Consider the following 27,999-nt stretch of genomic DNA (forward strand, 5'->3'; position numbering starts at 1 on the left):
CGCATGCGCGCAGCTCACGGGCGCCGCCTCACAGGGCCTTCCCCGCATGCGCGGGAGCGCGGAGGCGGGTCAAGTTGATTGAAAGCGGGTGGCGCCGTAGCAATGGCGGCGCTCGGAGCTGCGACAGGTGGTGGCTGTTGGTTTTCGGCTTTGGCGCTCGGGGTGACTCTTCTCAAATGCCTTCTCATCCCCACCTAGTAAGGGACCCGCACGGCCCGGGGCTGGGTGGGGAGGCCCCGCGGTCGGTCAAGGCGGGAGAGAGAAGCGTGGATGCCCGTGGGTGAGAGGAGGAAAGGGAACTGAAGTCATGTGGTCGCTGCTACCCCTTTGCTATGCTTCCCACTCCGCCCTTTGAGTGTTATTTCACCTGTGCACTAGATCATAGCCCTGATGGCTGGGGTCAGGGCTGGCACTGTCTGACTTTAATGTTTCTGACCTCAAGGTCCTCTTCCTTAACATGCAGATAAACAACACCCACCTCCAACATTCATTCAGCCAGTACAGTATTTATCAGCTGCCTCCTGTGCTAGGCACTGTTCTAAGTCCTGGAGAGGCATTTGAGAAAGACATTTCTGGGGAAGTTGGTGAGGCCAGATAGACAAACAGGAAAGTTTCAGATTGCGATGAGGTCTGTAAAAGAGGTAGAGAGTGGCTACCGGGCAAGGCTTTACTCTCCTCTTTTAGGAGGTGATGTTTGAGTTGAAAGCTGAAGGATGAAAAAGAATAAGCAATGTCAAAAGTAGTTCAGGCATAGGAAAAAGTAAATGTAAAGGCCCTGTGGTAGGAAAGAACTCAGAGCATTCCAGGAACAGAAAGTGAGCATTGTGGCTGAAGAGCAGCACGGGAGGAGGAGAGTGACACAGGATGAGGTAGGCAGTAGTCAGGTCACACAGGCTTAGACTGCTGTGTGACAAATGAATGCAGACCCAAGACTGAAAGCATGGGATCCCATTAGGAAACTACCACTCAGTGGTAATGTGTATACAATGGGTACTCAGTATTTATTAATATTATTAATATCGGCTTCCACATCTGTTCATCCTTCCTGTTTCTTCTCCCTTGACTTTCCCCCTCATTCCTTTGCTCCCTTCCCAGTTTAGTGTTTGGTTTATTGGTATCCTTTGGTTCCAGTTCTTGGTGACCTCTCGTTGGGTATGGAAGAGCTGTATGTATAGAATGTAAATCCATACTGATGTGTATATAAGCAATGAAGTGTATATGTAGGTTCAGCAAAATGACTTACAGGGACTTGGTAAAAGAAGGCGTTGGTCAGTTGAACTTTCTGCAGAACTGGAAACAAATAAGAAACATCTTTCTCTTTTAAAAGCAAATTGGAAAAATCCTTCTAAAATGTAGGAAATTCCTTTCAAATCAGAATGAAAGGGAATTTTTTTTTTAAACCGTGGATGTAAGGTGATGTTCCTTGCTTTAGTTACTTCAGAATAGAAATGTGTCTCCAGGTTTGTTATTTTGAATACTGCTGTTGATCCAAGATTAAGAATGTATGTAGTTGTAGTTAATGCTCTGCTTCTCAAACAGGAAACCCCTGGGATGTGAGAGGGAAGCTACAGGATAAATGCAAAAGTATTCACCAAAATGTTTACTAACTGCTTTATTATGAACCAGGTACTGTGGCAAGGTACTAGAAGGGAAGACAAAATGGATATGATCCCTAACCCTATAAAGGGTGTAGTTTAGTGAAGATTACAGTCCCAGAAATAAATCAACACACATATGTAATTACATAACAATTCTGTCTTAAGTGTTATGAAAGGAAAGAATGGGATCCTATAAGGCAACTAACAAGGGGGACTTACTTTAGATTGGGTGTCGGGAAAGGTCTCTGACATATAATTGTAGGCCTGAAGATAGACCCAGTACATGTCTTTTCTTGAACATATGTATGTGTTTCTATTGAGTATGTTGGGGAGGAAGACATTTTTCTCTACCTTTCTAGCCAGGTTCTGGCTGGTCTAAGAATTCAATTGACATCAGACAGATTAACAGGAGAAAATCATCAAACAAAAGTTTAATAACATGTACATGGGAGAGACTCGGGAAAATGGAGTAACTCACCAAAATGGCTGAAGCCCCTCACCTTAAATACCATCTTCAGCTAAAGACAAAAGAGGATGTTGGGGGTAGTAGTTTGGGACTTCAAAGGGGAGTAAGGCAATTCACATATAAATGTTTGCTGGGCCATGAAGAGACAAGAGTGGACTCTGATCTCTAGGTTCTGGTGAGTTTCCCTCACCACATGTAGCCCATATTCTTTGCAGATATCAGGGGTGATAGCTCTCTTCCGGGAACAAGCTCTTTATATAAATTCTTTAGGCAGCTAAGAGGGAGGTAAAAAGAAGGACTTCCTGAGTCTTCTGTTTCTTAAAAATATTCAGCTTAAATCAATCCTCATGCCAAAAAGACACATTTTGGGTTGCCAAATTTTGCTCCCCTACAAGTGTATACCTAGAAATGTAATTGCTAGGTCATAAGATCAGTTGTGAATTGTGATTTTGAGAAATCTGTAGGAAATTCAGGTGACGTTGTCAGCAGGAAGTTGGAGATGTCTCTCTTCTAGAACTCAGGAAAGAGACCAAGGTTGTATATTGTGATTCGGGAGTCATCATTACACAGTTCTTAGTGGAAGCAATAAATGTGAATAAGATTGTGCAGAGCAGAGTAAGCTGCATAAGAAGAAGACCAAGAACTGAACCTGAAAGAACATCAACATTTGCTTGTTGAGTATTGGAATGGGAAGCCATGAAAGAGACATGGAAGGGGTTGGCTAAGAAACTCACGAGAGAGTTGTCACAGCGGAAATGTTGTATAAAACATTAGAAAAGGTAAATCAGGTTTTGCTGTGGAACTCATTGTTGACTTTGGTGAGTGGTTAATTCAACAAGAATGTATTGAGCCCATCCACGTATCAGGTGCTGTGTAAGATGTGGAGGGGAAGTAAAGCAGAGTAATAAACAGAAAAATAAACTCCTGCTAAAGAGGAGTGAAGGGCACCAGAATATGCCACCCCAAAATATGCCTCTTTGGTGTAAGGATTTTTAGTTTATTGGTATCCTTTGGTTCAAGTTCTTGGTGACCTCTCGTTGGGTATGGAAGAGCTGTATGTATAGAATGTAAATCCATACTGATGTGTTGGGTATTGATGGTCTTTAGATGACTCAGAGACTCTTTTCACTTAGTATTGGGTTGGCCAAAAAGTTCGGGGACTTATTATCTTGGGGAACTGCAGACATAGGAGAAGCTCTGAAAACAGTAAAGGTTACTTTCAAAGAAAATTTACATTAGAAAGGAGGCCTGTACCTGGAAAGTAACTATTACCAGAGATCACTTTTTCATCTGAGAGACTTAGCTGCAAGGCAGAGCAACGTTTGTTTGCCAAACATTCTCTTCTCACCTTCCCAAGAGTTGCCTTCCCCCCTCTTTGAAGCCCCAGCTCCCTACCCCTCTCCTTAGCTCTCATGATGGTAGATAAGCCTCAATCACCTGGCCACCTTTTGAGTCTCATCTTGTATCTTTTGGGGCTCCTGTACATATGTATGTAATTTAAATTGTCTTTTTTTTCCTCCTGTTATTCTGTCTTAGGTCAATTTAATTCTTAGACCAGCCGCAGAACCTGGAAGGGTTGAAGGGAAAACAATTTTCCTCCCCTATATATAGGGGACATACTTGGATATATTTATATATAGTGAGAGGGGGACCAGTAAACAGAATTTGGAGACATGAGAAAGGCAGGGCAGGGGCCTTTTCCCACCTTTTCTGTCTGATGAACTCCTGCTCATCCTTGAAGATCCAGCTTCTGTGCGAGGCCTTTGCCAGATAATGAATCTTAACTAGAATTGTTTGTGAACAAGAATAAGTCACCTCTGAGCAATAGCCTGAGGGCCTCCCTTAAGGAAAAGTATGGGCTTTTGGTCAGCCCTTTAGATCAGGGGTCCCCAACCTCCAGGCCACGGACCATTACCGGACGCTCCCCATTGCTCGCATTACTGCCTGCGCTCCGCCTCCTGTCAGATCAGCGGCAGCACTATATTCTCATAGGAACACCCTACTGTGAGCTGCACATGCGAGGGATCCAAGTTGTGCGCTCCTTATGAGAATCTGATGCCTGATGATGTGACGTGGAGCTGAGGCGGTGATGCTAGCGCTGGGGAGTGTCTGCAAATACAGATTATCATTAGCAGAGAGGTTTGACTGCACAGAGACCATAATAAATCAATTGCTTGCAGACTCATATCAAAACCCTATCAGTGAGTGGCAAGTGACAATTAAGCTGCATCTTACGGAGTAGACCAGACATAAGCAACACACTTTGGGTGTCACTGTCTCCCATCACCCCCAGATGGGACCATCTAGTTGCAGGAAAACAAGCTCAGGACTCCCACTGATTCTGCATTATGGTGATTTGAATAATTATTTCATTATATATTACAATGTAATAATAATAGAAGGAAAGTGCACAATAAATGTAATGTGCTTGAGTCATCCCAAAACCATCCCCCCACCCTGCCTGCTCTGTAGAAAAATTGTTTTCCACAAAACCAGTCCCTAGGGCCAAAAAGGTTGGGGACCACTGCTTTAGATGACTCAGAGACTCTTTTCACTTAGTATTGGGTTGGCCAAAAAGTTCATTTGGGTTTTTCCATAACATCTTACTGAATAGGTTCCCCACCTTTTCCAGAAGGAGGTCTGGTCTCCAGGTAAGTGAGGTGTTTCAGGATTATGTAAAATACCTATTTGTGTCTTTATAGGATAGTGAGCTGTGACTATGTAGGGGGTGTTGGTCCATTTAAAAGCATAATTTTAGAAATGTGAGATTGATAAATGTTATGAAATCTCATTTTATTCATCTGATTGTTTTGAGTAGCCATTCCACAGATTTTGAAGTGCACCGAAACTGGCTTGCTATCACCCACAGTTTGCCAATATCACAGTGGTATTATGAGGTAAGTTTTAATTTTCACCTTTTTGGGTTTTTTTTAAGATGATGTGTGAAATCGTGTAAGTATTATTGATATTAAAACAGTTTTCCCTGTGATCATAGGTTGAATAAATCTTTATAAAAATTTCCTCACGTTACCGAACCGAACTTCAGTCCCCTTGCCTGGCACGCACAAAGCAGATCTACTGATCCTGGGTTATTGTGAAGGAAAATACAGCGTTTATTGCAGGGCGCCAGGCAAAGAGAACAGGCAGCTAGTGCCCAAAAGACCTTGCTGGCTTAAAAAAATGCACAACGTCAGAGTTGTGAGTTAAGTTTTATTTGGGGCAAAATGAGGACTGCAGCCTGGGAGACAGCATTTCAGATAGCTCTGAGAAACTGCTCTGAGGAGGCAAGGGGGGAGCTAGGACATATAGTTTTGCAACAAAGGGCAGGCAGTCGGGAACATCAAAAGATTACTGCTAATTAAAGAAACCAGATATGTCAAGGAGTTTAGCACTTTTCTATATAGGGAAGATGCAAGAGTCTGGGTTCACAGAAATCATTCCTTTGATATGCACCTCAACTATCTGGGGCCTATCCTGTATTTTCACATCCTGAGTTTCCTCAGGGCTCACAGCAGGGAGTGGCTGCAGTCTGATGACTGCTAGGTGGCAGGTATTTGTTCCTTTCTGAGTTCCCTCAGGGCTCCCTCAGGGCTCACAGCAGGGAGTGGCTGCAGTCTGATGACTGCTAGGTGGCAGGTATTTGTTCCTTTCTGAGTTCCCTCAGGGCTCATCAGGTGGTAGCTGCCATCGCTGATGACTGTGAACTTGCCAGTGGCTTTCAGGCAAGGGTTTTTAAAGGCCACAGTAGGGGTGAGGGTCACAGGGTGCATGATCAGCTCACGGACATTTTTCTAATTGGTTGGTGGTATGGTCATAGGGTGATGTTTTGAGAATCTTTTTTTTTTTTTTTTTTTTTGGCTGCTTTGGGTCTTCGTTGCTGTGCGCGGGCTTTCTCGTTGCGGTGGTTTCTCTTGTCACGGAGCACGGGCTGTAGGCGCGTGGGCTTCAGTAGTTGTGGCATGCTGGCTCAGTAGTTGTGGCTCGCGGGCTCTAGAGCACAGGCTCAGTAGTTGTGGTGCACAGGCGCACAGAGATGTTCCCGGACCAGGGATCAAACCTGTGTCCCCTGCATTGGCAGGCGGATTCTTAACCACTGTGCCACCAGGGAAATCCTTGTTTTGGGACTCTTAATCATCAACCTTCTGATTCCAGTCTGGGGTCTATGTGCTTGTGGTCAGCATATAGTCACCATCCTCCACTGAGTGCGGGGGTCTTAGTTTCTGCAGAACAACTCAAAGATATGAGTCCAATTGTTGTCTATATTCATTCAGGAGGAACTAGGAGTCCTGTGACTCTATTGTTCTAATCATTAACTACTTGAGTTTGCTCTTTGGAAGGCCAAACAAGAAGTGGGGGACAGGGAGGGTCTTATACATGGGTAGGCCCCGCAGGGTCTTACTCGGTTTCAATCCCCCCTTTTCTTTGATACTCCTCAATTCCTGAGGAGAACATGGTGGGACAAGAAAGGGAATAAAGTTTTGGATAGAGAGGTTAATCATAAACTCTGCAAGGGAACTTGGTTTTAGGAGGAGTCAGTTTCATTCAGTTCTGCCCTCTGGAACTATTAGGGAACCCTTTACTTCAAAATGAGTTTCCCAAATTATACATGGGGAATTATAATATTTGCCACATGCTTTTTGAAAGAACATTGGATTGGGAAAGAGGGAAAATTGGATTCAAGACCTGGCTCTGCATCAGCATAGAAAATATATTTCATCTCTCTGAGCCTTGGTTTCTCATCTGGCATATGAGGATTTGGAATGAATTATTTCTAAGATCCTGTCTCTCCCTAACATTTTGTGATTTATGAGGACAGGAATAATCAAATGTGATGTGTAGGTGTCTGGTAATATACAAACCATTCTATTCTATTATTACAAAAACCATGTCTGTATTTTTATTTCTGGTATGAGTTACTAACTTGCATATGATACTTCATGGAAAACAGACATCAGCTCAAAAATGACTTGATCGAAAGCAGCACTCTGCTGTCAGGAAGATTTTTTTAAGACAAGCTGTAAAGTCTTCTGTGAGTTTGTTGTTGCTTTTTGGGTTTTTTGGTCAGGTCAAAATAGTCCTTTGCACTGAAAAAGCTTGAGAACAATTGACCTAATTGACCAAGTTCCTTCTCACATAATAACACTACAAGTATTTCATAAGAATGCTAAGGAACTTTAAGTAGTTTCTTTAGTGTGAAGTATCTCCATTTGCATGTATGCATACCAGTGAGGAAACTTTTTGTGTGGCCTAGTGGTCCAAAGGTTGGGCTGTGATTTCAGACTGCCTAAGTTTGACTTTCAGCTCTGCCACTTAATACCTATGCTGGGCAACTGTGGGCAAACTACTTGACCTCTCAAAGCCTCTGTATCCTCAACTATTAAATGATAATAAATAATTATTAGGATGAAATGAATATAATGTATATGATGTGCTTAGCATAGTACTTAGAACAAATGTGCTCATTAAATATTAAAGTTTATTAATACTTAGCATTATTAATATAATGGCCTTCAACCTGTAAATGAAAAGGCAGTCCCCTGTCTCACCATTTCCTCCCTGCTCTCTGACTATCCCTTCTTAGTCTCCTTTGCTCACTCTTCTTCATCTACACACTCTTTCAAAAACTGGTTCCCTCTGCCTCTCTTTGTGGTCCCTTTTTCTTTTTTCTTTTTTTTTTTTTTAACATCTTTATTGGAGTATAATTGCTTTACATTGTTGTGTTAGTTGCTGCCCTTTTTCTTTTAATTCTATAATTCTTTCTGGCTGTTCTCTCATTTACTCCTATAACTTTCACTACTACCTGTTATCTTAGTACTCCTAAAACTGTATTTAGGCCAGAGCTGCCTCCTGTTGTTGGCTTGTTTTAGATAGAAGAGGTTTATGTAAAAGAGATTCTAGTAATGGTATACTTCTTTGTTCTTCCTGCCCTCCTCAGCAATAACAACAAAAGAAATCAACAAGAAACAAAACTCAAGTGCGAGGTTCACAGTAGGATATAAGGCTGGAGAGGCACATGCCTCAGGTCTGGAAGGTCTTTCTGCCATACTAAGGAGAGTGGACATGTGAGCAGTGGATTGTTTTGTAGAGCCCTTCTTAGCTTTGACTTCTAGCCTACCGTTCTGTTCTGGACTCAAATTAAATTGATTTGTCGATTGGTTGGGAAAGACATTAAAAAGACCCATAATAAATATTTGTGGAATGAACACAATTGTTTTGAATCTTTGTTGACTTAAAACAAGTAGACTGCCAGTTACTTCTCCAGCAAAAATGGGTTTATTCAGGATCAGCAGAAAATAGCAATTCAGGGTCTGCAACCATAGCGAGTCATGTGCAAGTCCCCGCGTAGCAGTAGCAGCGCATAGCGAGGGAAGGAGAATTCTTTCAAAGAGGGAAAAAGGAAGTTGGGAGGGCTAGAGTAAACAGAGTCCGTGGCTTTTCATTGGCTGAGTTGTGACAGTCTGAGCTCTTTGCAGGAAAGAAGAGACTTTCTTCTTGCTGTTGGGCTCTGCTGTCCTCCTAGGGCCTGAGACCTCCCCCTTCTGGCCTCCTGATTCTATCTTAATTGAGGTTTCTGTTTATTAATTTTTACATCTTCATATGTAAAAATGAGGTTGGATGTTTTTGTACTTGAGGAAACAGCTCTGTTGTGGTAGCTTCCCGAGCTAATGGATTTGGAGTCGGAGACCCAGATTTGAGCCCCAGCTCTACCACATATAAGTGACAGAACTCTTCACTTGGGAGGAAATGTTAGCTAATCGCTTTCCTGGCTTCCCAGAAGCTGTTTAGGTAAGATGATGGCCCCAGCTGGAAATCCCTGAGGTCAGGAGGGCCTCCTGGGCTAGGTTTGGGAAGTCTCTATGGGGAGAAGGAGCAACATACAGAGGGTGCCTGAGGGGTGTGGGATTGGGGACGGCAAGGGAAGGACAGGGACATTTTGGTTTGGATAAATGACCATCTCAGGCAGCACCTGTTCCTTCTCCCAACTCTTGTCATGCTTTCTGTTCCCCATTTTATTTAAAGTAATAAATATGTCGATAAAATAAAGTAGGAAAATCTTTTAGACTTCTAATAAAATAAATGGCTCTTTAAGGGTAGAGTGAGCTCTGACATAGAAACTGTGGCTGGAAACCACAGATGTTAATAAAGTGTAGATTCATGTTGAATTTCTTGAAATTGTATGGACCAGTAATTTCTAAACTTTTTAAAAAATATATACCCTAGCCAGAAATCATTTTTGAGCATTCACTACCCAAGAGTTCTTTATAAATTATAAAGGCAAAGCCCTATTAATATACTTTTAAAAATAGAAATTAAGAAGGATAAGAGTAAAAAATAGAATTTCTCATTTTTCTTTCCATAGTTCAGTGGGTCATCACCCCACATTGGAGATTTGGGATTAGAGAAGGAACTTTTCATAAAGGAAAATTTAATGGGTGGGTTCATAGCCTGAGTGCCCTAGACAGAGAGCCTCTGGGTTGGCCTTTGCATTTTATACCTGCAGGGGGAGTAAATAGGCTACTTCTTATTGAGACCTAAAGTTTTCATTCATCCTTATCATGAACAAAGAGCTAATAAGTAGTTTGAGTCTCTCTTGCCTCATTTTATACTATAGAGAGACCCTAAATAGTAGTCCCTGTGGGCACTCAGTTAGTACCCAGTGAACCCTTAGTGCACTTCCAGAAGGAGAGGAGTTTTCCATTGAAAAGAGCAACAAATGCAGAGTAGGGAGATTATTACTGTCTCAGCTCTTCTAGGTGCAAGATCAGGTTTAGTTTTAGGGACATGCTATGAGGATAGTAATGTTTTAAATGATAACAATTAATAATATTTACTGATACTTAGTTTATATCTGGTTCAATACTGTGTGTGTGTATATATATATATGTAAAATTTAATAACCCATGAAGTAGGTACTGTCATCCTTGTATGAATGCAGAAACTGAAACAAAACAACAAAATATAGTATCATAAAGTTCATATATAGTTTATATTTTTATATAAAGTTTATATGTTTTTATAAGATCTATATTTTCATTTAATCATTAGTGACCATTCATTCATTTAACTAATGATTATATAATATATCAGGAACTTAATAAATGCTCAGGATACGAAAATGACAGAGTGGTTTCTGCTCTCAAGGATCTCATGACCTAGTGGAACAAAAGATAAGTAGCATCAGTGTAGCATTTTGTCGTTTATAAACATATTTCATATGTATTAACTCATTTAGTCCTCACAATATCTCATTTTACAGATAGGGAAATTGAATCTCTGGGACAGAACTTGAACTCAAGCTAGTAAATCATTCATTATGCCTTAGCTCCCTTTTTGTATTTAGATGAGTAGAACCATGTCATAACCAAGTTTATTATTAAAAGTTTTCAAATTAATTTCTTGTGAAGTATAGTTGACTCTAAGGAAATTGAAGACTGTATTAAATAACTTAGGAAACACGTTTTGGTGTTCTGCTCAGTCTTAACAGAAAATTTTCTATTTATGGCATATTTTAAGTATAATTTCATCATGTGTTTTTTTTAAAGATGAGAGAATGAAAATTTCCAACCTTTGCACCTTCTTTATTTATTCAGTTACTTAGGATATATTCTATCTTCAATTTTTACCACAGGCAACTTCAGAGTGGACCTTGGATTACCCCCCCTTTTTTGCATGGTTTGAGTATGCCCTGTCACATGTTGCCAAATATTTTGATCAAGAGATGCTGAATGTCCGTAATCTGAATTACTCCAGCTCAAGGACCTTACTCTTCCAGAGATTTTCCGTCATCTTTACAGATACACTCTTTGTGTATGCTGTCCATGAGTAAGTCTGAGAATGTCATTTCCTGTGGAGGGTGTTGAGGAAATATTATAGTATTAAATAGTATTAACTTGTTCCTCATTTGGGGCAAACAAAGTTCATATAATAGCAAATGCTAGAACAGTCCAAAATGGTTGTGTTTCAAACTTCACAATGAGTAATTACAGCAAGCAGTCTAGCTGAATCTTGTGGAAGAAAATGGGGGCTAAGGTGGGGTTACAAGTTAGAGGTAGAACAAGAGATTGTGAATGTTGTGAAAAGTAGTCCCAAGTAGAGTTCCAGGACCGTTTCTCCTGCCCAAAGTGGCTCTACATGCTTCTCTTTCCTTCCTTGTAGCAGACTACCAGAGGCTGCCATGACCTACCCTATTCTTTGGGATATGCATACCTATGTACAGCACAGCACAGTCATGTATACATATGCATAATGCTAACCACCAATGGAGTTTCCGTTCTAGTAAACTCAAGAAATCTTACTGAGTGCTTTTAGTTGTAGTCTCTGGATTCTTTCCTTCACGAAGACTCTTCACTAATTTTAGGTTATGTTTATATTTTATATTTTTATGTTTCGCATATTTTACTTATAAGTTACTTTTAAGTAGGTGAATACACGTACGTAGAATATTGTGCACAGTGACTTCCAAGTAGTGATTTCCCAGTTAATGTTGATTTCTATTCTGTCCTAATACTTAAGCCTGCTGGTATGATTGTGACAGAGCAGTAACTGGTGTCCATTCAATGACCTTTGTCATAAATAGATCATTTCTGTTTGTGAGGTCTTCTAGACTGAACTCTTGCCCCATTCAGTAAAGAGTCCCTTGGGGATGTTTTAACCCCCTGCTCATTTTCATGGAATAACTGCTGTTTGGCACCCTGACCTTCATTCTCTTTATGACCTAGCAAGAGTTGAAAGGGAAGGTGATATGTAAATGTACTCCTTTCAACTCAAAATGTTTAAATTCACACTCTCAGGGAAAGTGTATACAGGCAGAGAGAGGGAGTAGAATTCATTTCCATCTACAATGTAGAGGGAACAGTTAAGTAAGATAAAAATCTAGAACAAGGCACTTTGTATAGATGAGTAACTTACTTAATTTTCTCAATTACCCTGTAAGGTTACTATCTCTATTTATGAGGAAACTGAGGCTCCATGGAGGAAAAGCAGGACACCTTTTGCTAACCCCTATTTAATTGCATCTTTATTATGTCTTCTTTTGGTTTTAGATTTCTTTGTTTTTAGAATTTGCTGATATTCAAACGAAACACATTTTTTTAAAATCTTTTTATAGAATAATACAGCCTTTTCATTGTCAAAATTTTGGAAAACAGAAAGCAATTATACATACACACAAAGTAAAAATGACCCATACTCCTGCACTTACAGCTGTCACTATCAACATTTTGGTGCATATTATTTCAGCCTCTTTTCTGTATCTGAATTTAATTTTTATAAAATAAAAATGGGATCATACTGTTTTGTCACCTGGTATTGTCACTTAATTACTATATCTCTACCTTTAAATAACATACATTTTTTCATAGAAGTTTTTAAAATTATTTGGGCAATCAAGAGCTGCAGGTTTGTGGCTCTATTCTTTTTTTTTTTTTTTTTTCAATTCCCTCCACCACCCTCTCCCAAACTATCACAGGTCTATTCTTTTTTTTTTTTTAATATATTTTTTAAAAAATTTTATTTATTTTTGACTGTGTTGGGTCTTCGTTGCTGCACACAGGCTTTCTCTAGTTGCTGCGAGAGGGGGCTACTCTTCGTTGCGGTGCGCGGGCTTCTCATTGCAGTGACTCCCCTTGTCACGGTGCATGGGCTCTAGGCACACAGGCTTCAGTAGTTGCAGCACGTGGGTTCTGTAGTTGTGGCACGTGGGCTTCAGTAGGTGCAGCGCTCGGGCTCTAGGGTGCACGGGCTTCAGTAGTTGTGGCGCATGGGCTCAGTGGTTGTGGTGCACGGGCTTAGTTGCTCCGCAGCATGTGGGATCTTCCTGGACCAGGGATCAAACCTGTGTCCCCTGCATTGGCAGGCAGATTCTTAACCACTGCGCCACCAGGGAAGTCCTCACAGGTCTATTCTTAACTTGGCTGGTATCGTAATATATAATTTGGAGTGCTATATCATTCTGGTCTGCATTTTTTAGTTTTAAGGACTAAAATAGTGTGTGCCCTCTCAATTTTCAAAATCCTTACATTTGGGTTTTTGGTGGATGGTTTTATTGTTTGTTTGCTTTATTAAATGAAGACTTTGTTTTCCAAAAAAAAGAAAAAATGAAGACTTTTGTTTCAAATCGGCATAGCTGAGAAAGAGACATGGAACTGGCCTTGAGGCCTTTCTTTCTGCTACCGCCTTTTTAAACAGTCAAGAATGGCATGGACACCCCAATCCCTGTGTCTAATCTAATAAACTGACAGAGAAGCAACTAAAATTTTTCCAACCCATTGGAATTTCTTGGGAGAGGTGACACCTAAGGACACCTTAATTGGAAAATTGTCAACATCACCAGAACTGGACTCCATCACCTTTCTTTTTCCTCCCTGTTAATAACTGGCAACATTAGAGCTGTGATTTGGGTGCAGTCATATTGAAGGACAACAAGAAATTCTCTTGGAGTCCCTTTCCTCCTTTTTAAAAAGAAAACCTCCCATGGTCCTTGAGAAGTAAATTTAATACTCTGAATGAAAGCATCTAGCATGCACTGAGTACTCCATAAATACTAGCTTCATTTCCTTCATCCTTTCTCTCCTTCATTCCTCCATCTCTTTCTTCCTTTTTTTTTTCTTCATATTTGGGTTGATATAAACCTGGGTTTTCTGACTGCTATTCAGCCTCAGTGTCACTTTTTAATCATCATTTTCAAAATAAAATAGTTCCACATTAAAAAAAAAAAGAATGGCATGGACACTTTATCAGGAATGGCTAATCAAATGCATCAGAGTATTTCAGAGTGTACTCTGTAGAAGTATTATGGTGTTCTAATGAAGATTAAATTTGTTTCTGATTCTTTCCTCATGTTCCAATATAGGTGCTGTAAATGCATTGATGGGAAAAAAGCAGGCAAAGAACTTACAGAGAAGCCAAAGTTTATTCTATCAGTATTACTGCTGTGGAACTTCGGGTTGTTAATTGTAGACCGTATCCTTGACGTTTTATGTACTGTTCCCTTACTTATTTGATATATACTAAGTATAAGATTAATTCTTTCTGTCATGGTGATTCTGAAATGTGAGCTGCTTTTGAAAGTGGATGTGGGGTGGGTTAGTCAGTTCCCCAAACTGTGGTCTCTGCCCAACTTCATCAGACTCTGGTTGTTAGAGCACTTTGTCCCTGAAAAGTTAGTGGTGACGTGCAAGAACCAGTTAAACTGCCAGTAAAGCAGTATACTGGGACTTGTTAACTGTCTTTTTTTTTTTTTTTTTAAAGCCTTATTCTTTTAAATTTTATTTATTTATTTATTTATGGCTGTGTTGGGTCTTCGTTTCTGTGCGAGGGCTTTCTCCAGTTGCAGCAAGTGGGGGCCACTCTTCATCGCAGTGCGCGGGCCTCTCACCATCACAGCCTCTCCTGCCGCGGAGCACAGGCTCCAGACGCGCAGGCTCAGCAATTGTGGCCCACGGGCCCAGCCGCCCCGCGACACATGGGATCCTCCCAGACCAGGGCTCGAACCCGTGTCCCCTGCACCGGCAGGCGGACTCCCAACCACTGCGCCACCAGGGAAGCCCTGTTAACTGTCTTTAGATTAATCTAATACACATATCTTTAATAGTTTATAACACATTATTCTAAATACCTTTTATAGGAAACGGGGTATCACAGTGTCCATATGGAAACAGGCCTTCATGCTTTTCTGCCATCTTGGCTTATGACATATTAATAGGCAAAGTTCTTAAATCCAAAGGGTCTGAATGGGGGACTTCCCTGGCAGTCCAGTGGTTAAGACTTCGCCTTCCAATGCAGGGGGCGCGGGTTTGATCTCTGATCGCGGAGCTAAGATCCCACATGCCTTGTGGCCATAAAACCAAAACATAAAACAGAAGCAATATTGTAACAAATTCAACAGAGACTTTAAAAATGGTCCACATCAAAAAAATCTTAAAAGAAAAAACGGGGGGGGGGGGGGGGGGCGGTTCCTGAATGTAAGTAAAATCCGAATGATAGAAGCCGGATTTCTACAGTTTTCATACAGGTAGCCAGGTGTGGAAGAAAACACCTAGACTTTGGTTTAAGTCTGACCTGGTCTTGAATCTCAGTTATGAAATTCACGTAGTGTTAGGCCATGAGTGGATTAATGCTCTGAGCTCTAACTACCTCACAGGTTCACTGTATGTGTACTATAAACAATGGAATGCTACATGCAGTGGCCTTCAGTAGCTATTAGGTCCCTTTCTCATCCCTGATTCTAAAAAGCAAAACAAAACAAAAAACTCCTTTAGTTGCTGGCTCTTTAAGGTACAGAAAATATGGGAAAGTTTCCTGGTTTTCTTCTTAAACATAAATTTTAATTTAAAAGTTTGTCCAGGATTTGGCTGTTTATAGAAAACACTTTTATGAAAAGTCCAAACTGGTAGTAATATTTTTGTCTTTAATTTACCTATAAAGGAAGCATTTGCAATTTTTATACTTAGTCTGCTGGCACAGTTCATTGTGAAATTGGTATCCTCTGTTTTCTTTCCTTGACCTGAGTCCAGATATTCATTTCCAGTACAATGGTTTTTTATCTGGATTAATGCTGCTCTCTATTGCACGATTATTTCAGGTAAACACAAAATAGGCTAATTATATTAGTTTGGTTTTTAGCTTGTAAAGGTGATAGGTAAGTTTATTTGACCAACTGTTTTGAGTTGCCAAGTGCTATAGACACTTTTATTGAGTATTTCTCACAAATTCCATCTTCTCTTTTAATAATACTTTTCTCCATTTTACAGATGAGAAAATTATACTCTAAAAACTTGTTAGAGTATGGCAGGCCTAAAATAAACTTGAGTTTCTATATTTGGTTGGGATCATTTATCCAGGAATGAAATCTTCAACAGTTTATACTATATAGTAACTGTGATGGTGGGGCCTTAACCATCAGCAGCATGTAGCATAGTGTAATGGAAAGTATGGAATTTGGAACCAGAAGACCTGGGTTGAAATCCTGAATAACCCTAATAAGCTGTGTGACTCAGACAGGGGTTATTCAAAAGCATTCGCTGCTTCAGATTGGATAGGTTATATATAATATATTATTGAGTAAACCTTGTAACTATTCTGTGAAGTTGTTAAAAGTTTCCTCCTTTCATAGAGGAGGAAAGCGGATAATTCAGATTTCTGGGACACTCCTCTGTACACTGAATCAGAATCTCTGGGATTGGGTTTTAGGAATCTCCAGGGAATTTTGATACACCATCAGGTTTGGGAACCATTAACCCAAGGCAAGCAAGTCTTTCAACCCTCTCAGCCTCAGTTTTCTCATCCATAAAATAAAATTTACCCTTGATACATTCTGTTTATAAGATGGGGCCACCTACCTCACAGGGACTTTGGAAACATCAAATTCAATAATCTATCTTAAAGTTCTTTGTCAACTATAAATGTCTGGATAAGTTTTTTTCTTTTAACCATAAAAAACCACATTACACATGGATCATAATTGGTGTTCAATGAATGAATGTGGATGGTTGTTGAACAAATGAACTAAAGTTTAGCTATAGAACCAGCTAGACTTTCTCTGAATCTTAAATAAATAATAAAACCGGTGGAGAGATTTGGAAGCATCCCATTGTTTTTGCCTTATCGTTCCTAACGCATCTATTCTAGACCACACCTGATGAGACAGTGAAAGGAGGAACTTGGCTTTTCATGTTCCCTTTGGCAGTTTCTCATTTGATCCTTCCACACCCCAGGACCCCAGGACCATTATCTCATTTTATCCTTCCAAAATTCCTGTGAGGTAGGTAGAATGCAGACTTCTTTAGTTATAGTCAACTCAGTTTGGAGGTTTTTTTTTTTCTTCCTAAATCAGAATGCCTTTAATTCTCCTAGGTAGTTTGTTAGATCTAGTACTATTGGCACAATACTTGGTGCCTTCAGCCTGATTGTAGTTTATGTTACCTAATACGTAATACAAGATTTAAGTGATTCTTTGTTAGCATAGCTTTATGTGTAATCATTGGTACTCTCATTCCCAGATCCTCTCTGGAAATCAGCTCCAGCTATTGTATAACTATAAGAGGGTGAAGGTAATTAACTTCCCTAGGTTCCTTAAGGAGAATTTGTAGTGTGTTGTTATGATGTATCTTGTACTTCAGCATCAAACTTAGTACTTAATAAATATTTGTTGAAATAATGAATTTATGAACCGACTAGGCTCAGTATAAAAGCTGGCTGGAATCACTTGCCTCTGTTCTCCTTATATTACATTTAAACCTTTTTATTATAGAAAATTTAAATTATATACAAAAATGGAGAAGATAGTACAGTGATCTAAACACGCACACACAGAGGATTATTTTGAAACACATCCCAGACATCATATTTCATTTGTTAAGTATTTCCAAATACAGGCAGACCTCAGAAATATTGTGGGTTCAGTTCCAGACCACCACGATAAAGCAAATGTTGCAATAAAACTAGTCATGTGAATTTTTTGGTTTCCCAGTGTATATAAAAGTTATGTTTACACTATACTGTAGTCTGTTAAGTGTGTAATAGCATTGTCTAAAAAAATGTGCATACCTTAATTTAAACATACTTTATTACTAAAAAATGCTAACCATCATCTGAGCCTTCAGCGAGTTGTAGTAGTAACCTCAAAGATCACTGATCACAGATGACCATAACAAGCATAGTGATAATGAAAAAGTTTGAAATATTGCAAGAATTACCAAAATGTAGCACGGAGACAGGAAGTGAGCAAATGCTGTTGGAAAAGTGGCGCCAATAGACTTGCTCAATGCAGGGCTGCCACAAACCTTCAATTTGTAAAAAACACAGTATCTGTGAAGCGCAATAAAGCAAATCGCAATAAAACGACATATGCCTGTATATCTTCAAAACCATGTTTTTTTTCAATATGGTAAAATACATATAAGATAAAACTTACCATCTTAAACCATTTTTTTCTTCCAGTTTTATCAAGATATAATTGACATACAGCACTGACATACAGTTTAAGGTGTACAGCATAATGATTTACTTACATACATCATGAAATGATTATCACGATAAGTTTAGTGAACATCTATCATCTCATAAAGATACAAAATTAAAGAAATAGAAAAAAATTTTGATGAAAACTCTTAGGATTTGCTCTGTTAACAACTTTCAGATGTAACATACAGTAGTGTTATTTATATTTATCATGTTATATATTACATCCCTAGTACTTATTTATCTTATAGCTGGAAGTTTGTACCTTTTGACTGCCTTCATTCAGTTCTCCCTCCCCGATTCCCCACCTTTGGTAACTACAAATCTGATCTCTTTTTCTTAGAGTTTGTTTGTTTTTGCTAGTTGTTAGTTACACAACTTAGTGATTCAATATTTCTATCTATTTCAAAATGATCAGCACATAAGTCTAGTTACAATCTGTCACCATACTAAGATATGACAATATAGTTATTGAATTTCCCACACTGTACATTTCATACCCATGACTCATTTATTTTGCAACTGGAAGTTTGTACTTAATCTCTTAATCTCCCTCACCTATTTCTTTCCTCCCCTCTCCCATTTATCTTAAGCGTTTTAAAATGTACAGTTCAGTAATGGTAAGTATATTCACACTGTTGTGCAACCAATCTCCAGTGTTTTTATTTTTTAATGAACTTTATTTTTTTAAATAATTTTAGCTTTACAGGAAAGTTGCAAAGGTAATAGAGTTCCTGTACCCCCTCACTCATTTTCCCCTAATGTTACCATCTTATGGTACATTCATCAAGACTAAGAAACCAACATTGGTACACTCAGATTTCACCAGTTTTTCCACTAACATCCTTTTTCTGTTCCAGAATCCAATCCAGGATACTACATTATTGTGTTTAGTCTACCCTGAATTTTGAATTATTTACCTTTTAAATCTCCTAGAAAAGGCATATGGAAGGAGCATTTCTCTTTGCTGTTCTCCTACATTTCAAGCACATCTACCTCTATGTAGCACCAGCTTACGGTGTATATTTACTACGATCTTACTGTTTCACTGCAAATAAACCAGGCAAGTTTTAGTGATCATTTTATTTTTTCTTTATTTTATTTTATCTTGACTTGGTGGCTTGCTTTGTGAGAGGGTTTTATGAGGCACAACAGGTATCTCTCAGCTATTGATCCTATAAACCCTTTACCCATTCTGATTTTTCTCTGCTCTTGCCACATCATAAAGATTGGTGTACTATCATGGGATACTTCTAGTTTTGGCATATTGTATAAGTTATGGCTTTCCATGCTACTGGTTAATGATAATGTTCCTTTTCTGTAGATGGGTCCATCCGATGGAACAGCTTCAGTTTTCTCCGTCTTATTTCCCTGGGACTAATTGTTTTCCTAGTTTCTGCTCTTTCGTTGGGCCCTTTTCTAGCCTTGGTAAGTCTTCTATTTGTTATAAAGAGTACATGTTTGTTGTTATTTAGAAAAAAATAATAAAGCCAGGAATATATAAAATAAGGAAAACTACTCCTTTTTTACTCCTTCCCACTATGACTCCCCAAAGATAGGATGTTATTCTTTCAGACATTTTTGTGCTTATGCAAATATGTATGTGCATATATTTGTATGTTTAACTATATGTCTCACACAGACACACACACTCACACAGAGTTGCTAATAATTAGTCACAGATTTCCATATTTGCTAATTTGCTTGTTTGCTATACTTCAGTTGTAACCTCAAAATCAATACTCACAGTGCTTTCACAGTCATTCGTTGACAGCAAACATTCTAAAGTGCCTAGAATGTTACAGATGTTCAACAGATGTTTTTCGTTTTTCACTTCTTCCCTCATGCTGAATTCAACTAATTAGTTTTAATTTCTGCTAAAACTGGGAAACATTACATCTCTCATCAAGCCTTCCCTGCCGTCCCCTTCTCTTCAGTAAACTTGGTAAAGCTGCAGTCTGTGTTCTCCTTTGCCCCTTATAAATTCTTCCATTATTATAATAGTATTGGACTGGTATTCAGAGTACTCTGATGTATCTTGTCCCACTTAACAGATGAGAAGGTTGGACAAAAAAGAGGTTCTGTGACCTGCTCAGGATCACACAACTACTTCCTTGAACAAAAACTGGAACTCAGACCTCATAACTTGCTACACACTATGCCATAGACAGTACCCTAGTTCTCTTTTTGAATTTAGAAAAGATTGATCACTGTTTAATCTCTTTTCAACAGAACCAACTGCCTCAAGTCTTTTCCCGACTCTTCCCTTTCAAGAGGGGCCTCTGCCATGCGTATTGGGCCCCAAACTTCTGGGCTTTGTACAGCGCTTTGGACAAAGTGCTGTCCATCATCGGTATGGTAGCAAGCCTTCTTACTTTTTTTTTTCTTTGGCCGTGCTGCACGGCTTGTGGGATCTTAGTTCCCTGACCAGGGATCGAATCCGGCCCCGGCAGTGAAAGCACCGAGTCCTAACCACTGGACCGCCATGGAATTCCCTAAGCCTTCTTACTTAGACTATGAATATTGAAAGGACTAGTCACATTGACAAATGGAAAAACCTGCCTTGTGTTTTGAATGTGGCTGAGCTGGTTGTTCTCCAGCCCTGCGTTTCAGCTTTCAGAATGAGCAGGGGAGTGGTTCTAGGGACTGAGACTTCAGTGCAGGAAGCAGACTGCATTCCTTATAAAAGCTCTTTGTGGCAGTGAGGTTGTTGCTCCTTTCCTTGGGAAAAAAATAAACTTTTTAGACATTTTTAGAACATAATTTTACCTTAAGCAAAACGTTATTCAGTAGTTATAACCTTAGTTTTAAACTTAAAAAATGTGAAGAAGTAGGAAAGAAGAATGTGTAAGTTGTGACTCTGGGTATTGAACCAATAAGGGAATGATAGCCATGCAGTTTAACATGAGCTGAGAAGAAAGGGAAACCTTAGGCTATGCTTTTGAGTTTGAGGTGTGATGAAAAAGAATTTATAACCTTTAGGTGGTTCTGAAAATAACTCTGTGGAACAACTCACAGTCTCTCATTTGTGAATACAGCTCAGCTTGATGGAAAATGGCAGGATCAAGAGAAGGACAGGTAAACTTTTCTGTAGTGGGACAGACAGTAAATATTTTAGGCTTTGCAGGCCACATAAGGTTTTGTTTACAACCTTTAAAAACGTAAAAACCTGTTGTGAGAAACAAATGCAACAATAAAGAAGTGCTAGGCTGTCAGTAGCAGGGGCTTTGGAACCAGACAGAACTGGGTTCGATTCTTCCACCTATTAGTTGTATGACTTAGGCACATTACTCATCTCTCTGTGCCTCAGGGGGGGCAAAAAGTAATGGCTACAAAGCCCTTGGCACATGGTAGATGCTTAACGTGTGGTGGCGGCTATGACTGTTTTGGCTACGTACTTACAGGAAATCGTAATTTGTTATTATTGCTCACCCACTGAGTCCAGCCTTGATGTACATGGCATCTTATAAAGTAAGTTCTTAACATTTCTAAAAGCTTTAAACAAGCAGCATGATATGAGGTACAAGGGTCGCTTGCCTTATCTGAGTCAGGAAACTGTTGTACCTCACCTTGTATATCTGTCTCCTCAAGGATGTGGTGAATGGAAAGTCAGTGGCAGGTTAGGCAACTCTGTTTCAGGCAGATAGTTATTAGCTTTAAGAGAGAATCAGCAGGCTGAAGGAAAAAGGGACAAGGTGAATGAACAGAAAATATTTTGGTAGTCTACACCTTTCCCACATTTCACTAATTTTCAATGGCATTAGACAGGGCCATTCAGGTGCTCAGACTGTCCCTGACTGTTCTGTTAGCTTTTTTGGGCTGGGACTTGCATCATTATCCTCAGACTTGGTTCATTTAGTAAGTATTTCTTGAACTCCTATGTGCTGGGGATAGAAATAAATTAATTGTCATTCCTGCCTTTAAGGAACCGAGTATAGTAGAGGAAATGAACCTATATACAGATACAGTGCAGTGTGGTGCGCACAGAGACATGTAAAACAGACCTTAGCCCACAAGAAAATCAGCTCTACTTCCTGAGTTAGGAGCTTTCTCAGATGAGTAAGTGAATTAGGAGTTAACTTTGCAAAGTGAGTAGGCCATTCTAAGCAAAGGGAGTAGTCTATGCAGAGGGACACAGGTGTCAGAGTGGTATGTCGGCTCATTGTGGCCAAGCTGTATTTAACAAGGTGGAGTAGATGAGGCTGGAGAGGTGGGAGGGGGCTAGATCATGGAAGACACTATGTGCTATGCTTAGGAATGTGGACTTTATCCCATAGGCAAGGAAGGATTCAAAGCTGGCCTGTGACATGGTAGACCTGTGTTTTAGAAAGCTTGCTTCATTTTAGAGGTGAGAGCATATTGCTGTTCATGCTGCCTGCCAGCAAGGTTTCCTGTTCCAATACAGACAGCTGCAGTCTAAACTAGAGGCATTTTAGGTAGAATGGTGCAGGACTGAGTTAATGAAATCTTGACCTTGAAACAGTCTTAAGATTTAGTAGCTTATTCTTTTTCCTCAAGGAATTGATTGGTAAAATATGGTGTGCCATTAATCAAAACAAAACAAAATAAAACGTCTTTTTACTCTGTAGGTTTAGAACTGAAACTTCTTGACCCCAGCAAGATTCCCAGGGCCTCAATGACAAGTGGTTTAGTTCAGCAGTTCCAACACACAGTCCTTCCCTCAGTGACACCCTTGGCCACCCTTATCTGCACTCTGATTGCCATATTGGTAAGAATTCACACGTGGTCCTCATTTCTTGTGTTTTCTCTGCTTTTCTTTTGTGTGGCTGGTTGAATTTTAACTTTCAAGTTTTCCCAACTGTAGGATAAATTCCATGGCTGTAATCCTGCTGCAGATTGAGGCATTTCCTATTCTTAGGGTAACTTTGAACACTGTAAGGAAGGATTACTAGTAAAGCCTCTTTGAGAGAGGTTCTCACCAGAGGCTAATAGACCATCTGTTCACCGTCAGATGAGGAAGAAAGAAAAGCCCAGGGGAGGGAACTTGGACCACACCGTGGAGAAAGAGGACAATGTAGTAGGGACATCAGGTTTTTGTTTTCATCCATGGCTAACTGATAAAAACTCTAAATTTGTCTGTACTGCATGGATATTTTGTGATGATGATAATGAATTGAGAGAGTCAACAATGGCTGTCTAAGCATGAGATAAGAATCTTATATGAATCAGATGCTGTTATAGGCATCATTCATAGCTGTTTTTATTTGTTAGTGATCATGATGCCCTCAATTTCATGATACAATTTTAGTAAAATTCAACATAAATAACTTAATCATATCTAATTATACTCAGTTTTAATTTTGGTTTCTAAACAATCAGGTCTACTCACAAGACACCTGACCCCACTTAATTACGTGGCAGTACTGGTAGGTAGTTAAGCTCTGTTGGCCTACTTATCCACATGTTCTGAGTTTAAAACTTTTTTCCTAAAACTTCAGCCTTGTAAGCTGCATATGGAAGGCCATGGTTTTGTTGTAAATTACACTCCAGCCCACAAAGTTAGGTGTTTGTTTATTAATATGCTAAGATCTAATTTATTATTAGCTCCACAATATCAATGAACTTTTGTAGTTTGACCTAATAGGTTCAGTGACTATTAATTAACTAATTATGAAGGTGTAATATGAGTTATGCTGGATATCCTAGAACTTAATTATCATTTCATATTAATTTTGATGAATAGAATTAATTTTAATGTGTTAAATATATATTTCCAAATGCCTTTTTTTTTTCCTGAGTAGTTGTTTTTATGTTAACTTTTGGTGGACCGTTCACAAAACGAATTATCCCAGTTTGATGGAGAATAGTCTTAAGAGCTACTGTTTTTCAGAGATGATGTAAATTATATTCACCTGAACAATGTTTCAGTAAAGCCTATTTTAAATGATACTGAAGTTTTATCTTTGCCTATTGTTTCTAGCCCTCTATTTTCTGTCTTTGGTTTAAACCTCAAGGGCCCAGAGGCTTTCTCCGATGTCTAATTCTTTGTGCCTTGAGCTCCTTCATGTTTGGGTGGCACGTCCATGAAAAAGCCATACTCCTTGCAGTTCTCCCAATGAGGTAAGCAGATAGCTCAGTCAGTCAACATTTCTGGCATATTTCACAGTGATCCTATTGTTTTCCATTTGATCTGTCACTTCTTGACATGTTCAGTGGGATAAGCAAAGGCAAAGACATATGGGAACAGATTTATACCGGGACAGAATGGGGATGTTTAACTTGGGATCCTTGTACCTGTGTAGGTTCTAAGGTATGCAAAACTGCCTGTATTATTCCTGCATTTTTTGGTAAGGGGTACTGTAGTGATTAAGCGCCATGATACCAGGCTGTTACTTCTGGATATTGAATGGCAGCATAGTATGGAAAAAGCATGGACTTTGGTGTCATCACACCTGTGAAAATAAGGTCCCACAGTTCCTTGTTAAGTGTTGTTAGTCAAAGTAAGGATTGAGTCCATTATGGAATAATACCTAACACATACAGCACTTCAGATTTTTCAGAACTGTTTTTGTTGCTAGTTGGTTTTTTTGGGGCGGGGGTTGTTGTTTTGTTTTGTTTTGCATTCTTTCTTTTGAGCCTCACAACAACCTTTAAGATAATTAGGATAAATGGATATCATCCCCTGTCTTCACATCTGCAGAAACTGGGGCTCAGAGTTTAAGTGACTTATCCAAAGTCACACAGCTAGCAAATAGCAGGGTTAGGACTTAAACCTGAATCTTGTCATGCTGAATCTTAAGATCTTTTCACTGTGCCATGCTAAAAAAAAAAAAGCATTTTAACTGCAGTTGTGTCCATTTTATATACAACTGAAACCCAATTAGATAGATGGTAATAGAATTAGCCTTTTTCTTAAGATTTTTCTTAAATCCTGAGAGAAATCATTTAAGCTCTGAAAGAACATTAAGCAAATTTGTCAGATCAGTATATGGCTTGTCTGGGTTCATTTAGCAACTTGGAGTTTCCAAATTAAAAAATAGAGAAAAACTTCTAATGTCTTTAGTTAGAATTCTTATTAAACACCAGCAGGTATGGGGCATTGTCCAAGAGAAGGGCTATAGGGTTGGAAATAAAACTCCAAGTCCTGTTTCTCTAGCTGCCACCACTAGGCAGCTCCCAATCCCACAATATTCCTTTCTTTGAGGAGGCAGTTACTCAGAGAGGCAAGATTCTTTTTTGAATGTTCCATGACTCAGTGTGGTGCATTCTTCTTTGTATTACTTAAAGTTTCCCACTAAAAAAATTAATATTCTCAATTGAATTGGACTTGTAGCAAAGATCAGTATGTTATTTTATGCATAAGCCAGTTCTGGAACTAATATTCAATGCAGGTTATTCCAGCTATTTGCAAGTATAAGCTTCATATGATGTTTTAAGGAATTATTATAAGAACTTTTATTTTTAGCCTCTTATCTGTGGGAAAAGCAGGAGATGCTTCAATTTTTCTGATTCTGACCACGACAGGACATTATTCCCTCTTCCCTCTGCTCTTCACTGCACCAGGTAAGTAGCTTCTTTTAAGAGAGATCTATTTAATTGCCTTGCCTTTTCATCAGAGCCTACTGATCAATACTGTCTGATCAATACTATCTGATTTAAACAACCTTAAAATCTCTTAGAGAGAGCTCATCCATTCTTTTAAATAAAACCTCCAACATGTCCCTAATTCTCAGTATCTTTACATGTCACAAAAATGCACGGTTAAGCTCAGAAAGCATTCCCAGCACTATATAGCTGTGTCATTGTGATTATATTCCCTTAAGTACCATAAACCTTTCTCTTACCAACTTAATTATCATATGTACTTTTTTATTCTTTTAACAGAACTTCCCATTAAAATCTTACTCATGTTACTGTTTACCATCTATAGTATTTCCTCACTGAAGACTCTATTCAGGTAATCTAAAAAAAGTGCATTTAAAATTATATTTACTCTTGTGAAATGTTTACTCCTAAATGATTGATAAGCCTTTTAAATTTTATTTTTTAAGTTTTAATAGTAACATCACAACATTACAAAATATCAGCAGATAGCAGGAGAAATTACCCATATTCCATCACTCTCATATAGCAATACAGGTCATGGCTTTAGTTTGGGGGAATATTTGAGGAAGGACTACCCAGCTTAAACTAAAACTTTATATGAAAACTAAAAAATGGAATGTAAAATATGCATTATGAGTAAAACCACATAAATACAGATGCTTAAAACCAAAAGATATGTAAAAAATTCTTACATATCTTAGAATTATGGGTGGAATTTTTTTCTTTTCTAAACTTAATGTTACCTATATAATTTTTTAAAGCTTGCTTATGGATTATATCCGATTGTGTTCATGAAACCTCAAATGCTTAATTATATGAAAACTCAATTATCACCATATGACTCAGCAATTCCACTCTTAGGTATATACCCAAAAGAACTGAAAATAGGGACTCAAACAGATACTTGTACATCAATGTTCATTGCAGTTTTATTCACAGTAGCCAAAAGGTAGAAATAGCCCAAATGTCCATCAACAAATGAATGGATAAACAAAATAGTATATATACATATAATGGAATATTAGTCATCCAGAAAGAGGAAGATCTGATATGTACTACAACATGGATGAACCTTGAAAACTTAGGCTAAGTGCAATAAGCCAGACACAAAAAGGACAAATACTGTATGATTTCATTTATATGAAATATCTAGACTAGGCAAATTCATAGAGACAGAAGGTAAATTAGTAGGTATGGGGACCGGTGAGAGCATTGGTGGTGCTGGATAGGGAGTTATTATTGCTTAATGTTTCCAGAGATTCTTTTTGGGGTGTTGAAATGTTTTGAAAGTGGATGCTGACACAACATTGTCTGTATACTTAATACTACTTAATTATATACTTAAAAATGGTTAAAATACCAAGTTTTATATTATTTTACCAAAACAAAAAATTATGTATTGTTTACCATATTCTTATTCCAATATCACACTATCCAACCCCCTTTCCTCTTCCGAATGCATAGCTAATTCTCTCTCAGCAACTTCAGCTAAGTGACAACATAGATGATGGTTGGGTGAATTTGGATTGCTGAGTTAATGTAATGATATATCTTTATCATTTTTTTAAAAATGTGAAATTCTATGCATTCTTTTGACTCTAGCTTTATCTGTACTTCACATCAAGACAGTGCAGGTGAGAAGCTTTAGCTGAGAAATGTTTGCAAAAGCAGAATGACTCATCTAAAATCAGACTCCTCTCGTTTTTTCTTCAGAAAAGAAAAACCTCTTTTTAATTGGATGGAAACTTTCTACCTCCTTGGCCTGGGGCCTCTGGAAGTCTTCTGTGAATTTGTATTCCCTTTCACCTCTTGGAAGCTGAAGTACCCCTTTATCCCTTTGTTACTGACCTCAGTGTATTGTGCAGTGGGCATCACACATGCTTGGTTCAAACTGTATGTTTCAGTATTGACTGACCCTCCTGTTGGCAAGACAAAGAAGCAATGAATAAAGGAACTGCTTGGATGTATTCCAAGCAATTATTTCATGGGAAATTAATCAGAACTTGAAGAAAGTTGCTGGTGGCATGAACCATTCATTTCAGTAAATCTGTTTGAGGACCTTTCTTCTAAACTTGGCCTTGCCCAGCTTAGCAACCTGATTGTCACCATGGTGAGAAGCCACTTGTCCTCCGTAAGCAGTGAAACACATCTGAAACAAATCTCGCCTTCCCCTATTAAAATTGTCTGAGATCATTGAGACTGCTGTGCTTGCTCTAGGCAAGGAGGGAGTCTGATCAACAGCATGATTATCTGTAGCCTATGATAACCATTGTCAGGGTATAAAGCATAATTAGAATTATGTGCTAAGGAAAATATAAATAAAATACCATTTTGTATTTCTGCATAAAATATTTTTGGATCATTTTCAGCTCCTACATTTTCCTGTTGGCATGCACACAAGCAAGTGGT

At 38.9% G+C, this 27,999-nt stretch overlaps 1 protein-coding gene across 7 annotated transcripts; it reads left to right on the forward strand.

Moving 5' to 3' along the window:
* Positions 1-6: 6 nt before the first annotated feature.
* Positions 7-27,939, forward strand: ALG8 (ALG8 alpha-1,3-glucosyltransferase). 7 transcript variants are annotated; one of them, XM_082410361.1, is made up of 13 exons: positions 7-197; positions 4,883-4,961; positions 10,694-10,887; positions 13,916-14,025; positions 15,579-15,646; positions 18,961-19,087; positions 19,349-19,452; positions 20,257-20,377; positions 22,614-22,753; positions 23,966-24,105; positions 25,451-25,548; positions 25,870-25,942; positions 27,304-27,939. In XM_082410361.1, the coding sequence occupies exons 1-13, from the start codon at positions 103-105 to the stop codon at positions 27,533-27,535; spliced, it is 1,581 nt and encodes a 526-aa protein (XP_082266487.1). In that variant the 5' UTR covers positions 7-102; the 3' UTR covers positions 27,536-27,939. The 7 variants fall into 7 exon arrangements, 5 of the variants coding, with proteins under 5 accessions (XP_082266487.1, XP_082266490.1, XP_082266488.1 ...); XM_082410364.1 differs by having other exon boundaries at positions 20,257-20,376; positions 22,654-22,753; positions 24,000-24,105; XM_082410362.1 differs by lacking the exon at positions 25,870-25,942.
* The last annotated feature ends 60 nt before the right edge of the window (positions 27,940-27,999 follow it).

This window comes from Balaenoptera physalus (genome assembly GCF_965194825.1).
Source record: "Balaenoptera physalus genome assembly, chromosome: 10".
NCBI lineage: Eukaryota > Metazoa > Chordata > Mammalia > Artiodactyla > Balaenopteridae > Balaenoptera > Balaenoptera physalus.

What these genes read in the sequence shown, in the direction of transcription:
- ALG8 (XM_082410361.1), top strand. Translation starts at nt 103, where the DNA reads ATGGCGGCGCTCGGAGCTGCGACAGGTGGTGGCTGTTGGTTTTCGGCT. An exon ending in TTTCACTGCAAATAAACCAG is followed by an intron (nt 19,088 to 19,348) that starts GCAAGTTTTAGT and finishes CCTTTTCTGTAG; the next exon opens with ATGGGTCCATCCGATGGAAC. An exon ending in TCTGCTCTTCACTGCACCAG is followed by an intron (nt 25,549 to 25,869) that starts GTAAGTAGCTTC and finishes TTCTTTTAACAG; the next exon opens with AACTTCCCATTAAAATCTTA.